At 42.3% G+C, this 16,529-nt stretch overlaps 1 protein-coding gene across 5 annotated transcripts; it reads left to right on the top strand.

Moving 5' to 3' along the window:
- Nucleotides 1–647: 647 nt before the first annotated feature.
- LOC145537184 (uncharacterized) lies at nucleotides 648–16,054 on the top strand. 5 transcript variants are annotated; one of them, XM_081568005.1, is made up of 11 exons: nucleotides 648–891; nucleotides 4,667–4,915; nucleotides 5,188–5,406; nucleotides 6,464–6,635; nucleotides 6,854–6,933; nucleotides 8,162–8,759; nucleotides 9,584–10,325; nucleotides 11,245–11,324; nucleotides 11,800–11,938; nucleotides 12,312–12,470; nucleotides 15,942–16,054. In XM_081568005.1, the coding sequence occupies exons 7-10, from the start codon at nucleotides 10,184–10,186 to the stop codon at nucleotides 12,422–12,424; spliced, it is 474 nt and encodes a 157-aa protein (XP_081424131.1). In that variant the 5' UTR covers nucleotides 648–891; nucleotides 4,667–4,915; nucleotides 5,188–5,406; nucleotides 6,464–6,635; nucleotides 6,854–6,933; nucleotides 8,162–8,759; nucleotides 9,584–10,183; the 3' UTR covers nucleotides 12,425–12,470; nucleotides 15,942–16,054. The 5 variants fall into 5 exon arrangements, with proteins under 5 accessions (XP_081424131.1, XP_081424130.1, XP_081424128.1 ...); XM_081568004.1 differs by lacking the exon at nucleotides 648–891 and adding an exon at nucleotides 1,394–3,341 and having other exon boundaries at nucleotides 8,162–8,898; XM_081568003.1 differs by lacking the exon at nucleotides 648–891 and having other exon boundaries at nucleotides 3,067–5,406; nucleotides 8,162–8,898.
- Nucleotides 16,055–16,529: the final 475 nt, after the last annotated feature.

The raw sequence follows: 16,529 nt of genomic DNA, 5'->3' as shown, positions 1-16,529 counted from the left end.
GAGAATGCATGAACAACGGAATGAATAAACAAAGTTAAACCTGTTGAGAGAAGCATAGCTAGACAGGCTGAGGATTCTGCTAGAGAACATATTCAGGGATGATAAGATGATGACAAAGCTGTGATCTTTATCGCACCTACGAGGTGGTGTCCTTGGGTCTCCTCGAAATTGACCCCTTTCCTAACAGAATGGAAGGTCCTGTTGTCTTTTTCACATATTACTCGCGGTCAACGTCAGAGGCCTTCCCCACGCCAGGACCTCAGATTCCAGTCGGAAGCTTTACTTACCCTGCCCACTGGGGGACTGTGGCTGGATATTTCTGCCTTAAACTGGAAAGCTCAAACAACTACGATGCGCAGCATAGATAAAATGCTTTCAATGCTCTTTGTTACGACAGTGGTCACTATAGACAAGTAATCTTCAGTTTATGAAGACTTCTTTTTGAGTCCAAGATGGCAGCAATCTGTGGGGTTTTCACCCTAACCTTGCCCTTCCGCCCTTTGCGGATCATCCTGGAATGGTCCCCAGGCATCTATATCTGCTGTTCCCCAATCCCACCAGCAAGGGGCGCGCGAGATGAAACAGTTCTGTCCTGGGATATACCACTGAGGGGAAGCGGTAAGACCCCCCCCACTCTGGAAGGTACCATTGGGAGAGGGCGTTCCACAGCAGGGAGGGCCCCCTTACACCGCGTCAGGCATGGACCACAGTTCCCAGGCGCGGCGCTCAGGGCGCCTCTGGGTCTATCCCGATTCGCTCCTCTTCGTCTTCCCGCTGCTTTCGAATCCGAGTGGACACTGGTATTCAGCGGAAACTTTCTTCGTCTCTTTTCCAACTCCACCCCTTCGTTGGTGGGACGACTACGGAGCGAGAGACCTGCTGTCGGTTTGGGTATGGCGTCAGAGAAGCTTTCTGGGTAGTGACTGGTCACCGCGTGATTGCGGGCACTGTGGGCACAGAACTGGAACTGAGGGCGAGAGGCGCGTGTATACGCGTGCGCCTGCGTTAGCGTGCGCAACGATGCAGAGCATGCAATTTTCCTCCGAGTTTTATTGCTTTTCCCAAAGGGGTCGAATAGCTGCTCTGGTTAGTGGCGAGGTTTGGCGCGGTCACTGGCCGTGCATGGTGACTGCGTTTCAGTCTTGTTTAGCTCTCGCTCAGTCTGGATCCTGTGGCAGCGCACGGTCTTCACACAAATGCACGCAATTCATGTCCAGGGAGAGGTCTCTGAGTTTGGTGTCTCTCCCTGGAGAGTATACTGTATCTGGCACCTTGGGATTGTGTGTTGCTACGTGTGACAACACAGGTGGTGTTTGGCTACATTTGATCTCCTTGAGCCTTTGGGCGGAATTGTGAGTGATGGGACATTTGATGTGAGTGGATTTTGTGAGCCATAATACAAAGCCTCTAGGATGTGTGCCTGTATACCGGGATGTGCATCTTTGGAGGTTTCTTGCCTCTCAGTCCCTGTGTGTGAGATCTCTGTGTTAGGGGTCTGCACCCCAGAATGTGAGATCACTGAGCTTTTTGATTCTGGGTTCCAAGTTGTGATGCCTCTGTGCTGCTTTAAGGATGGGTTAGTCTAAAGGTGTAAAGGATCAGCTGCCTGGGGCTCTATGCAGAGGTTGCAAATTTTTCCTTTGTCTGGGAACTTTGTCTTAAGATTATATGATATTCTTGAGTTATTAAAACTTCTGCCTTTCCGTTTAGGAGGGTTTGTATTAGGTCGGTAAGTGTCCGCGTGGTTTGGGAGTCAGTCTCCATGATGTGAAGCATCTGTGCAGTTCTCATTTGTTTCTGTCTGGAAGACTTTGGACTGTTTGCAGGGTCTCTGTCACAGCGTGTATGGTTATGGTCTCTGTTGTGTTTGAGCGTCTGAGACTCGAGTTGTGTGCTCTCTGTGCAGAGATTCAGTGAGCTCTTTTTGGTGTCTCTGGCTGTCTATGAGCTGTTGGAAGTCTTCGTGTTAGAAATAAAACCTCTTACGTTCTTGGCTGTGAGGTCTCTGTCCAGGAAGTGAGGATTTGGTAGCTGGCAGATATGATTCTGAAGCCGGGAACCTGACATGCTGACTGTGTGTTGTTGAGTGTATCACTTGTCTCGTGAAATCTCAGTATGTATCATAATTAATACAGTGGGGCCAGTGCCCATCTTGGAGGGTACCTGTGCATGTTAGCAATGTGTTTAAAGGGCCTGCCTCCAGACTGTCCTTCAGCAAATGTTTTCTGAGCACCTGCCATAGACCTGAGCACTATTGGAGGAGTTTGGGACAGGGCAAAACTAACCAAGTCTCTCATTGCATAGACTTGGTGGTCAGTAAGTAAATCAAGGGTGGCAGGCACTATGAAGAAAGATATTGCTAGATCAGGGGAAAAGGTGTATGTGGGTATGATATTATGATTTTCTTCAAGATAATGAGGGAAAGTCTCCCTGAACGATGCCAAGTAAGCAGAGATCTGGAGGAAGTGAGGGAGCAGGTCGTGGGGTTACCTAAGGGAAGAGCATTCCAGGCAGAAGGAACAACAAATGCAACAGTCCTCGCATGGAAATCTACTTGGCGTGCTCCTGAATGTCAAGGAGTCCTGTGATGCACTGGGTTTGGCACGTAGCTCTCATTGAAAGGGGCCTGGTGCTGCTATTTCTGTTTGTCCCCCAGTTTGTGGTCATCTGCATTTCACAGATGAAGGACTCAAGGCTCCAACATGTGCCCTGCACCTTCTCTCCTACCTATACCTGAAATTAGGAGTGAAACCTTCTGGTCCGTCAGGAGAGACAGAGAACTTGAGTGTACCAGCTGCAGGGATGATAGCATCCACGTTGAATGTCAGCCGAGCAGCGTACCTCAGTTTTAATGTGGGAATCATGCCTCATATCGTTGCCTGCCCTTGATGGAGGGCAGGACTTAAGAAGGAGAAAGGGAACTGGGGCAAAGGAGAGAGGCAGGAAGGGGAAGCTGGAGGACAATGAGAAAAAAAAATGAATGGTCTCATCACATTGCTTGGATTTGGCCCAAATCACCTTGATTAAATGATTGGAGTGATATATAGATATATAGATATATAGATATATATTTTTTACTTTGTCCCTGTCCCTACCCTTTCTTTCCCTCCCCTTCTCTTTTGTGCCTGGGATACCACCTGGGGCTGGAGATTTCTTTTCTGTGAATTTTTCAACTACAAGCTTGCTTTTAAAATAGGTTATCTGTTCCTTTTTCACTGAAATTTGATAGTTTGTCCCGCTTCACCTAAATTGCCAGATGTAGTTATTCTATGACTATAAACTTATTCATAGAATCCTTTTAATTTCTGTGGAATCTGTAACCTATTTCTTTCCTGATATTGGTAAGTTTTGTCTATAGTTATCTTGCTTTTGTTTTATTCTTCTGGGTGGAAATTTATGAATTCGTAGTGACCTTTTGAAAGAGCCAGCTTTGGGTTTTGTCGATTATCTGTATATTTTTTCTAATATCTGTTCCGATCTCTATTTCCCTTATTTTGCTGAGTCTCGCTACCAAAGGGGTTTAATAAAGTCCCTGAAAGTTTCCCAAGTATAGTGTAATCTCACAGATTCTAGGGCACTGTTGTAGCCGCACTGAGTGAGATCCACTGAATGTAGATCATGGCATCTGCACTTTTTACAAGAATTCCTCAGTTCTGATTGACGTGGACAACGTGTCTAGGCACTACTGGAGCAGAGGCATGGTCTTATTTTCCCTACTGCCAGGCTGTCTTCACTGAGAGCATGTGACAGGGTTGTCTGTTTTCTCTGATGCACAAACCCAAGGGGTATGACACAAACTCAAGGGCGTTGACAATTAAATGGAGGGAGGCTTTGGACTAGAGCAGATGCGGTGGACTTTGGAAAAAGTAGATGCATTAGAGATTTTCGAAGTAAAAGTGACAGAACTCAGCAAGAATATGGACTTGAAGTGAAGGAGAGGGAATTGTAAACATGGTTAAGACCAAGTTTCTGTGTCCTGTCATAAGGGTACAAAGGTGTCATGGGAAATCCTGGAAGTTGGCCAGGTCTGGAAAGAATTCCAAATAAGATTTTTATGTTTATGAGCTCATGGTCTAGATGGATACAATAACCAGTATTTACATACTTAAAGTTCCTTTTCCTTTTAAAAAAAAGTGAGAGGTATTGAGATATAATTTATATACAATAGAAGTCAATGCTTTAAAGCATTACCGTTTATCGAGTTTTCACATATGCATACCATTGCGTAAATGCTACCACAGCAAAAATGTAGAAAACGCCCCATTCGTTTGAAAACGCTCCTTTGGGCTATTTGCATTGAGACTCCTTCCTCCATTCCTATACCCTGGCCACCGCAGATATATTTCTGTGCCTATAGTTGTGCCTTTTCCAGGAATCCATTGACATGGAATCATATAACACATAGCCTTCTGTGTCTGACATCTCTCAGTGGCACAGCTGAGATGCATCCTTGCTGTTACATGCATTAGGAGTTCCTTTTGAAATGACTGTGTAGTATTCTCCTGCACGAGTATACACTTTTGTTTCTCTTTCATCTCTATGCCAGTTGTTGAATAGTTGGGCTGTTTCTGGTTTTGGCTATTAGGAGTACATGAGTAGGATATTTTAGTAATGGTCCTTGTGTGAATATGTTTTCCTTTGTCTTTGGTAAAATTAAAACTCCTAGTAAGTACGAAAATTCCTGAGAATAAGAAGAATGTGCTACTGGAGAAGAGTGAAGAAATAGCTACAGAAGGAATGAAAAGGCTAAGCCAAAGTGGAAACAACCCCCGGCTGTGGTTGTGTCTGGTGGTGAAAGTCAAGTCCGATGCTAAAAGAACAATATTGTACAGGAACCAGAGGTATATTCTGAGAAATCAGTTACCAGTTCAGAGATATAAAGGTGCAGTGCTGCAAGCAACAGATGGAAACAGAGGTATGTATTTCTGTGTCTATTCCATGGAAGTGAGTAAAGCCATCGCAAGCGTGATGGAAAACCCAGAAGCAGAGAAGGAAATGGTTCATCAAAGCATGTATAAAAATAGGTATTAAAAACCGTAATGTCTGTTTCTGTCACGAATGTCTTTCTGAGACACATTCTCCACTAAGGGTAACCTGGGACTACCTATCACCAGTTTGTGGATGCATAAGAAAGACTGCCCTGGAAGGAAAAATATATAGTCTTCAAGCCCCTTTCTCATCCTCCAGAGACCCTGCCGTTCCAGGACTCCACCTCAGTGGCGAGAAAACCTCAACGTGCACGGCACACGCCGAACTCCGGGAGCATGCGCAGTGTGTGCACGTGCACCCGTTGCTGCGCATGCGCCTTGGTGCACATACATCCTGAGCGTTCTGTGAGGAGCGTTGGGCCTGAGGCGGTTGGGTTTACTCAGTCCCGGTTCCTTCTCACTGCTTGCGAGTCACCAGGTAGGTCCACAGATCTGTCCTGTCTGGAGTTGAAGTGCGCGAGTGTGTGAGGGGGAGCCAGCGAGTTTCGGGCGGGTCGGGCAGTGCGATCTGGGGCCTTTGAGGAGGAAAGCCCTCGAGGTGGTCATCTTTCTCCTCAGAGGTGTCGCGACGCCATAGTTCTTGCCCTGGTGGCTGGAGAGGAAGGGCGGTGGGCAGAAGAGGGCAGGGGTCGGGTGATGGTGGGGGGGAGACTTGGGAGTGCTATTTGAAATATCTGGTTCACTGGGGCCCTGGAACTGACGACAGAGCACAGAATCTGGGGCCGGCAGTGGGACCTGGGCAGGGGGCGGGGTGGGCGATTAAGGAAAGGCCTAGAAACCGGACCGCGGGGGGGTTGTGACTGTATTGTTATAGCCACGCGTTTTGGGGAACAAACTCACTCAGAAGGACAATGCAGGTAATGGAGGGCAGTTTATTACACCGGCGGGCCCAAGGCAGAGTCTCCTCTTAGCCAAGGACCCCGACCAGCATTTGTGAAAATCTTTTATACCCCATGTGTACGTGTCCGAACTCACCACCCCAAATTCCTGGAGACTTACATAAACAAAGGAAGGGTAAATACAATCACAGTAATCTCATCATTTAGGTGTTATGTGTTCAAACAGTTAAACAGTTGGCCAATAATCAATAAGCCGGAGGTTACACTCCGATAGGTACAGAAACATTTACGGCCTGTCCAGAGACAGGGGTGATTAGTGTATGTTTTCTCTTAGGCGATGAGTAACCTGGATAGGATCTTCAAGGTTCCCCTGTCCGGAGGGGGTCTTATCCTTCTATTGTCGTTTTCACAGGCACTAGGCACAGAGTTCAGAGTCCATTAGAGAGGTGGCCGAGCATGATCAGCACCAACAGGCCTAAGATGGAGTCCAGGCCCCAGGAATTCCTTCTTCATTATCCCGGGTTTTGTGATAAGGTGTCAAGGGAGACGTGGACCAGTTGCTCTGCATGCACTCACCTCAGCCCCAGACCCTGAGAAAATCAGGCTGTAAAGACGGAGCCTTTCTTCTTGTTCCAGCTGAATTCCAAGGGAGTTGGGGGAGATATGCCTGGTGAAAAGGAGTGTGACAAAAGGAATAGTCCTGGATTTTTAATTCCTAGCAGCGTTTCACTAAATATCTTCATGATGGAGAATTCTGTTGTGAAATCAAACTTCCTCACAAAAATTCAGCCTTCCTGTGTACCTTAAGGTGATTTCTCTGCCAGCTTAGCAAAGACAAATATGGCTTTTCTAGCAACTGTATTTGGTGTACTTGGAATGCATGTACACTCGTACTTAACCAGAGTTTTCTTTTGAAAGTATTTTCACATTTTTAAAAAAATAATAAGTCAACGTATGGTCATAAAAGTGATCAAATATAGCTGTACTCTTAAATACATTTTCTAAATCACAATATTCTACTTTCAGGGAGAAATATGAGTTTGCAAGTGGCATCAACATTGGGACCTATAGATCAAGAGTCCTCCCAGCCGGGTGAACCTGTGGTTGTGAGTACCTTACCATTTGATGTTTTCTATTAGCACAAGTTTATTTTGGAGAAAATATTGTTAAGTAGTGAGGTCGTTGCTGAGCCGCAGAAAGACGGCCGGGATTCTTGGCCTCTGGAGGAGAAGAATTCAATCCGGGGCCAGAGACGAGGCTGGATCGCCCAGAGCTTTGGTGTGATAAAGTTTTATTAAAGTGTAAACGAGATAGAGAAAGCTTCTGACATAGGCATCGGAAGGGGGTAGAAAGAGTACCCCCCTGCTAGTCTTCAGCTGGATGATATATAGTCACTAGCAGTTTGTTAATGAAAGAAAGGAATGTCTTAAACTCAGAAGGGCACCAGGCCCCTCATCCATAAGATGTATTTTGGAATAATCTGGGCACCAGACATCCCGGGTCATAAAACGATTGACTTGAATTTTGCAGAAAGGCAGATCATGCAAATAGTTTCATCTACATAGATTAGGGGAACAGTGTCTGAGTATAACATACTGGTTTGTCAAGTAGGTTCTGAGCCATTAGGCGGAAGACAGCGCTTGGGGTAAATGCAGAGTACAGTAACATAGCTTAAGACAAACATTTCCATAAGAAAAATGCATTGGTTAACTCAAAGTTTGAGAATAGTTAACTTCAGGTGAAACCAGGTGTCATGGCCACACAGTATTTTAAGAGAAACCTCTTTTAAATTTGTATAGAGAAGGGAAAAAATATCCCTAGTTTGTTTCATCCTGCCGCTTAAGAGAGAGAGAAAATGTCTGACACTTGCAGCCTATTTCCTCCGTTTGGAGACTCCTGGCCTTCCTGCCGGTTGCCCTCTCAGTAGTACAGATGCAGCGATAAAGGTCTTTCATGCTGATAAAGGGTGACAGTTTGTCTTAGGAAGGAACATTGATCCAGATATATTACAGTCTGGTGTTGCCTGGATGAGTATACCGTTAAATTCCCTGGAAATGTGCCCAGTGACTCCCTCCTCCTGCTTATTAACAACAGATTGCATACTTCCATCCCAACATAGATTTAAATAGCTTCCAAAGTCTTCCTGGGTAACTCTTAGGGGAGCTAACTTTTCTCTGTGGGAAGAGTAACTTTATTAAAAGTAAGTACATAGAATTGTGTTGGGAAAATGTTGTTAGGTTAACTTATGATCAGATATATCTGTGTCTTATGTATATTTATGCTATTAGATGTATTAACAACAAAAGGTTTTTATTTGCATGCCCACTCTACTAGGACCAGTAGCCCAGTGTTGAGCAACCTCAACAAGGGGAACCACCAGCTGAAATGCAGGATATCACACCGGCAAAGGAGGAAATAAATGAAGAGGATCCAGTGGATCGTGGTGAAGAGAAGCTTGAGACATAATTTATATACAAGAGAAGTCAATGCTTTAAAGCATTCCTGTTTGTCGAGTTTTGACATATGCATACCATTGCGTAAATGCTACCACAACAAAAAGGTAGAAAACGTCCCGTTGGTTTGAAAATGCTCCCTCGGGTGAGAATGCAAACTAGTACAGCCACTATGGAGAACAGTGTGGAGATTCCTTAAAAAACTGGGAATAGAACTGCCATACGACACAGCAATCCCTCTGCTGGGCATACACACCAAGGAAACCAGAATTGAAAGAGACACGTGTAGCCCAGTGTTCATCACAGCACTGTTTACAATAGGCAGGACATGGAAGCAACCTAGATGTCCATCAGCAGACGAATGAATAAGGAAGCATTGGTACATATACCCAATGGAATATTACTCAGCCATTAGAAAGAATACATTTGAATCATTTCTATTGAGATGGATGAAACCGGAGCCCATTATTCAGAGTGAAGTAAGCCAGAAAGAAAAACACCAATAGAGTATACTAATGCATATATATGGAATTTGAAAGACGGTAACCATAACCCTATTGCGAGACAGAATAAGAGACACAGATGCATAGAACAGTCTTATGGACTCTGAGGGAGAAGGTGAGGGTGGGACGTTCTGAGAGAATAGCACTGAAACATGTATATTATCATATGTGAAACAGAACACCATTCCAGGTTCGATGCATGAGACAAATGCTCAGGGCTGGGGCAATGGGATGACCCAGAGGGATGGGATGGGGAGTGGGTGGGAGGGGGGTTCAGGATGGGGAACACATGTAAACCCATAGCTGATTCATGTCAATGTATGGCAAAAGCCACTACAATATTGTAAAGTAATTAGCCCCCAACTAAAATAAATAAATTTATTAAAAAAAAAAAAAAAGCAAATGCTCCCTCCGGCTATTTGCATTCAGATTCCTTCCTCCATTCCTATACCCTGGCAACCACAGATATATTTCTGTGCCTATAGTTGTGCGTTTTCCAGAAACCCATTGACATGAAATCATATAACACATAGCTTTCTGTGTCTGACATCTCTCAGTGGCACAGCTGAGATGCCTCCTTGCTGTTACATGCATTAGTAGTTCCTTTTGAAATGACTGTGTAGTATTCTTATGCATGAGTATACTCTTTTTTCTTTCATCTACATACCAGTTGTTGAATAGTTTGGTTGTTTCTAGTTTTGGCTATTAGGAGTACATGAGTAGGATATTTTAGTAATGGTCCTTGTGTGAATATGTTTTCCTTTCTCTTGGGTAAAATTGGCTAAAATTAAAACTCCTAGGAAGTACCGAAATTCTTGAGAATAAGAAGAATATGCTACCGGAGAAGAGTGAAGAAATAGCTACAAAAGGAATGAAAAGGCTAAGCTAAAGTGGAAACAGCCCCCAGCTGTGGATGTGTCTGGTGGTGAAAGTCAAGTCCGATGCTAAAAGAACAATATTGTACAGGAACCAGAGGTATATTCTGAGAAATCAGTTACCAGTTCAGAGATATAAATGTGCAATGCTCCAAGCAACAGATGGAAACGGAGGTACATATTTCTGTGTCTATTCTATGGAAGTGAGTAAAGCCATTGCAAGCATGATGGAAAACCCAGAAGCAGAGAAGGAAATGGTTCATCAAAGCATGTATAAAAATAGGTATTCAAACCAGTAATGTCTATTCCTGTCATAAATGTCTTCCTGAGACACATTCTCCACTAAGGGTAACCTGGGACTACCTATCACCACAGTTTGTGGATGCGTAAGAAAGACTGCACTGGAAGGAAAAAAAGATAGTCTTCAACCCCCTTTCTCATCCTCCAGAGACCCTGCGGTTCCAGGACTCTACCTCAGTAGCGAGAAAAGCTCAACGTGCTCGGCACACGCCGAACTCAGGGAGCATGCGCAGTGTGTGCAGGTACACCCGCTACTGCGCATGCGCCTTGGTGCGCATAAGTAGCGCGCATTCTGTGAGGAGCGTTGGGCCTGAGGCGGTTGGGTTTACTCAGTCCCGGTTCCTTCTCACTGCTTGCGAGTCACCAGGTAGGTCCACAGATCTGTCCTGTCTGGAGTTGATGTGTGCGAGCGTGTGAGGGGGAGCCAGCGAGTTTCGGGCGGGTCGGGCAGCGCGTTTTCGGGCCTTTGAGGAGGAAGGCCCTCGAGGTCGTCATCTTGCTCTTCAGAGGTGTCGTGACGCCATAGTTCTTGCCCTGGTGGCTGGAGAGGAAGCTCGGTGGGCAGAAGAGGGAGGGGTCGGGTGATGGTGGGCGGGGGGGAGACTTGGGAGTGCTATTTGAAATATCTGGTTCACTGGGGCCCTGGAACTGACGACAGAGCACAGAATCTGGGGCCGACAGTGGGACCTGGGCAGGGGGCGGGGTGGGCGATTAAGGAAAGGCCTAGAAACCGGACCGCGGGGGTGGGGGGGGTGGGTTGTGACTGTCTCCCGGGTTTTGTGATAAGGTGTCAAGGGAGACGTGGACCGGTTGCTCTGCATGCAGACTCACTTCAGCCCCAGACACTGAGAAAATCGCCATAGTCAGGCTGTAAAGACTGAGCCTTCTTGTTCCAACTGAATTCCAAGGGAGTTGGGGAGATACGTCTGGTGAATAGGGGTGTGACAAAAGGAATAGTCCTGAATTTTTAACTCTTAGCAGTATTTCACTAAATATCTTCATAATGGAGAATTCTGTTGTGAAATCAAACTTCCTCACAAAAATTGAGCCTTCCTGTGTACCTTAAGGTAATTTCTCTGCCAGCTTAGCAAAGACAAAAATGGCTTTTCTAGTAACTGTATTTAGTGTGATTGGAATGCATGTACACTCATACTTAACCATCGTTTTCTTTTGAAAGTATTTTCACATTTTTTAAAAAAGTAATAAGTCAACATATGGCCATAAAAGTGATCAAATATAGCTCTAGTCATAAATACATTTTCTAAATCACAACATTCTACTTTCAGGGAGAAATATGAGTGGGCAAGTGGCATCAACACTGGGACCTATAGATCAAGAGTCCTCCCAGCTGGATGCACCTGTGGTTGTGAGTACCTTACCATTTGGTGTTTTCTATTAGCAGAAGTTTATTTTTGAGAAAATGATGTTAAGTAGTACAGATGCAGTGATAAAGGTCTTTCATGCTGATAAAGGGTGACAGTGTGTCTTAGGAAGGAACATTGATCCAGATATATTACAGTCTGGCGTTGCCTGGATGAGTATACTGTTAAATTCCCTGGAAATGTGCCCAGTGACTCCCTCCTCCTGCTTATTAACAACAGATTGCATACTTCCATCCCAACATAGAGTTAAATAGCTTCCAAAGTCTTTCTGAGTAACTCTTATGGGAGTTAACTTTTCTCTGTGGGAAGAGAAACTTTATTAAAAGTAAGTACATAGAATTGTGTTGGGAAAATGTTGTTAGGTTTACTTATGATCAGATACATCTGTGTCTTGTGTATAGTTATGCTATTAGATGTATTAACAACAAAAAGTTTTTATTTGCATGCCCACTCTACTAGGACCAGCAGCCCAGTGTTGAGCAACCTCAACAAGGGGAACCACCAGCTGAAATTCATGATATCACACCTGCAAAGGAGGAAGTACATGAAGAGCATCCAGTGGATCGTGGTGAAGAGAAGCTGCCGCGTGCCTGTCAAGGTAAAGTGTATCAGTGCATCCTGCCTTAAGACATACCCAGTGAGTGGAGGAAAGGAAACATTAGAAAAGGACTTCAGACAGTTCCTGAAAAACTGAGGAGAGTATAGTTTGCAGGTTCGTGTGGTTGGTGAAATTTTCCCTTGTTTTCAAGACAGAGAAGTCGGGGGAGCATCTAAGTTGTCTGAGGACAACCCTGGAAAAGGAAAATGGTAATGACTTTCGGGAAATTCTGCTTTCCTTTTTCTCCAGCAACACATTCCTGGAATAATGCTCCTGAGTTTCTTACTCATCACATTTTTACCATACTAACCTAAGGCTTTTAATTCATAACACTGAGGGAATGAATATCATCATTCCCTTGTTTATATTGTAGGTTTTACAGCTAAATTGATGCGTTTTTTTAATGATCCTTACCTGGAAATTGATCTCCCGGAATTGGCTGTGGCAAAGACTGGGGGTCAAGGTGGAGATGGTCCTGATGTCTAGGAGGAGATTGCGTCAAATATAGAGCCTGTTGAAATGCCAGAAGCAGGTATGTCATCCATTCAGAAAGTAATTTATGTGGTTTCTGTTTTTCAGAATATTATATCTTTAATAATATAGAGGGAACATTACTATTATTTTAATAATAGAATTCACATATTCTTTGAAAGATAGTTCACATCCCAGATGCCTGAGTGCCTGACTTACAGACTTTCCAATAAAGAGACAGGATCAAAGCCATATCGAACTGAAAATAGGAAACCGTTTTCCTTTTTTTTTTTTATTTTTAAATAAATTTATTTATTTTAGTTGGAGGCTAATTACTTTACAATATTGTAGTGGTTTTTGCCATACATTGACATGAATCAGCCATGGGGTTACATGTGTTCCCCATCCTGAACCCCCCACACCTCCCTCCCCCTCCCATCCCTCCGGGTCATCCCACTGCCCCAGCCCTGAGCATTTGTCTCATGCATCGAACCTGGAATGATGTTCTGTTTCACATATGATAATATACATGTTTCAATGCTATTCTCTCAGAACGTCCCACCCTCACCTTCTCCCTCAGAGTCCATAAGACTGTTCTATGCATCTGTGTCTCTTATTCTGTCTCGCATATAGGGTTATCGTTACCATCTTTCAAATTCCATATATATGCATTAGTATACTGTATTGGTGTTTTTCCGTCTGGCTTACTTCACTCTGTATAATGGGCTCCAGTTTCATCCTTCTCAATAGAACTGATTCAAAAGGAAACCGTTTTCTTTCCTTGAGTATAAGTACTTTAAGCAACAGCTAATAATTTTCAGGTTCTTTTCTAATTTCTGCTTGTAACAAATATGGAATGCATTTGTAATAAATATCAGTTTACATGAAATATGCTCAGTAGGTTCTAGTACCAGCTTTAACATAATGTGTGTGATTCAGGTAAATCCCTTAACTTCTAAACTGAACTTTATTCATTTAAGTTGTGAATTCAGAACAGATACACTAAAATGCCAATTTTTCCATGCTGATTTTTGCACTCTCTGATTCCCTTCGATGGAATGCATACAAGAATACTCTGTTTTTCTTGATTGATTTATCATAAAATATCATCTAGAGTCAAATTATAACAGGGGAATTGAGATTTCATTTTCTGATGGGGGCCCATGTACACCCGTGGCTGATTCATATCAATGTATTGCAAAAAACACCACACTATTGTAAAGTAATTAGCCTCCAATTAAGATTAAAAAATTAATTTTTTTAAAAAAGAAAATGAGCCAACATTCTGCTTGACGTTTGTTAAATTCTCTCAAATTCTGAATTCTCTAGCTCTTAGGAAAATTAGTTGCATTTTAAATCCTTTCTCCATTGAAGCATGATGTGACTAAATAATAAAATGGCAAAAGGTAGTCTAGTTTCCTGTTTCTGTGGCTGATCAAGTTGAGAGAGTGCATTTAGTCAGTGATATTCCAGGCAGGTGTGAGTGAGATACATATGCTAAGCACACTACCTGCCCCCATGTTTGGTCTGTTTTGGGGGGCGTTTTTTTGCTTATTTTAAGTGGAGGATCATTACTTTACACTATTCTGATGGTTTTTGCCATAAACCCAGCTCTCACTCTTAAGGAACTAGTAAAAATCTGAGCCTCACGATATAATCGTCTCTCACTATATCAAATATGTTATTTTTCCTCTTTGATACGTGAGTTTAAAAAGTTTTGAAGGTTAAAGTCTGTAACTCTAGTTCTTCCCACGTAGTCAGCGTAGTATCTTTCACATAGGTGTTCTCCAGATTGCTGACAATTAATTGCATGGTTCTAATTTTACAGGAAGAACTTCATGGTTAGGGAAGATTTTACTGTGTATTAGCCTTCTAAATATTTTCACTTTACCTTTTTGTTCCATTCCATTAGAACATGTAGATGAAAAGACAACTTTCAGACTACTTTCAAGTAACTACAGAACATGATTAAAATGTTCTCTTAGAAACATCTTAGCCCTAAATATGTGTGGTATTTAAAAAGAAAAATACATTAATTATAAAGTACATAAATATAAAATCCTACCCCCAACAAACAGGTAAGAAAAAGAGCGACAGAATAAACCTAACGGAAAAAGCAAAAGATACTTAATAAAAGACAGGTATGAATCGTCAGGAAGAGGAAAATAAACTCAACTAATAGATAAACACAATGTGGTAATTTACATAATTTTGTAACACACATATATATACACACACATTTTTTAATATTCTTTTCTGTTGTGATTTATCACAGGAGGTTGGACATAGTTCCCTGTGCTGTATAGTAGGACCTTGTTGTTTATCCATTCTGAATGTGATAGTTTGTATCTGCCAACCCCAAATTGCCAGTCCATTCCTCTCAGTTTACATGATTGTGAAGAAAATGGACAAAGCCCAAGTATACCTAATAAGAAATATGAACAAGACACTAACAGTAGATTACAGAATTAAAACAGAGTATAATCTGGAACTCACATATTTTTAGAATATTGATGGGATGTGTCTAATAGGGTAGAAAAAGAAATATTATTTAACATAGCCCAGAGTAACTAAATAAGTAAACATCACAAGATACCGTGGATGAACTTTTGAAATTGGTCAGAGTTGTCTCTCAAAAGCCATTGTCATTCAGAAACAAACCAAAAAATCTCCTTTTCCAGATTTTCTTCTCTCTTCCTACTTGCTTTTCTCTCTCACTCATACTCCCTCTAGCTCTCCCGTTTCTTTTCTTCTCTCCTTTTTCTCTTTCTTCTTTTGGTGTGGCTGTGAGAAAGTCCTATTTCTGCTTCACATGTTGATGTCGCCAGTGATAGTAATGACTGAAAATTAGTGTCCCCATATAATTTATTATACCAACTGGAATGCTTTCCAAGGTGACAAGAAACATTTAGAATTACAAGAGGGCCACAAGTAAAAAGGGGGATAAATGTTTAACTGACTTAAAACAACCACATCAGGGATGAATTAGAACAAATGAAAATTTCTACACTCTTCCACAGTAGAGAAGAAACAAATGTACTACTGGCCTTTTTCTTTACTTCACTTAAGCAGTAACAGAGATAACAACTGTTGAGCTGTCCTATATTCGGAATATTATTTCAAACCAACACAGTTCAATGATACTTTTGGGGGATTTTTTGGTTTTAGTTTTTGTGTATTTTGTTTGTCTTAGGGTGTTTTTTGTTGTTAGATATTTTACTGAATGTGTACACAGTTTTGCCCTCTACTGAAAACGACCTTCTGATAGGTTCAATTGATTTCATTTGTTCTGAACTCAGTGTCCTTATTTTCTTGTATAACTAGGAAGGGTAGTGTGTTTTTAAAAATACTGGTAATAGGCTTGAAAAGTCGATAAAATCTCTAGAGAGGATTAACTGAAGGTAAGCCAGAGGGTCGCCCGTAGTGTTCTTGTTTTAGTCCACTTTATAAAACTACAACTGCGATGAACTTTGTACACCTCTCCTATCAACGAAATTTCTGCTAAGTAACTTTTTTAATGTATATATTATAGGTGAAGGGCGACGATTTGCTTGAAAGAAGATAGACTGAAGCCATCTGTGCTGTTCTTATGTTGTATATTTGACTGTTAAAGTTCTGTCAATAAAGTTTCATTTTCTCCTTGCACATTTTTTGTTACATTTATCCCCGAGGATTTAATGGTATTGAAAATTCATGGTTTGTGATTTTTATGGCCTAGTTGAGGATGTATGTAGAGATAGAATGTTTGTATATAGATTTTCTGTTCCACAGTTCCTCTCAATATGCATATTAATTCCACAAATTTAGATCTAGATTATTTTTGCTTTTCAAAATATACTATAATATTTGAATATCAACAGTTTCTACTGGCTTAAACCTTAAACCTTTCCTCATTTTGCAGGATTGAACAAACCAGCCAGAATACTCTTGACTAAAGCAGGTGATAATCGGCATTTTTCCCGATAGGAAATGAGTAATCTTCTGCATTTCGACCTGTTTACGTTGCTTTTTTGTAGATATACTTTATCAGAGTAAGTTCCATTCTATTCCTAGCTTGCTGTCTTGAATATAGATTCAGTTCAGTTCCGTTCAGTCGCTCAGTCGTGTCCGACTCTCTGCG

This window comes from Giraffa tippelskirchi, chromosome X (assembly GCF_054371585.1).
Source record: "Giraffa tippelskirchi isolate mGirTip1 chromosome X, T2T-mGirTip1v1.2.pri, whole genome shotgun sequence".
Classification (NCBI taxonomy): Eukaryota; Metazoa; Chordata; class Mammalia; order Artiodactyla; family Giraffidae; genus Giraffa; species Giraffa tippelskirchi.
Note: the sequence above shows the minus strand (reverse complement) of the source record. Positions and strands in the feature narration are given on the sequence as shown.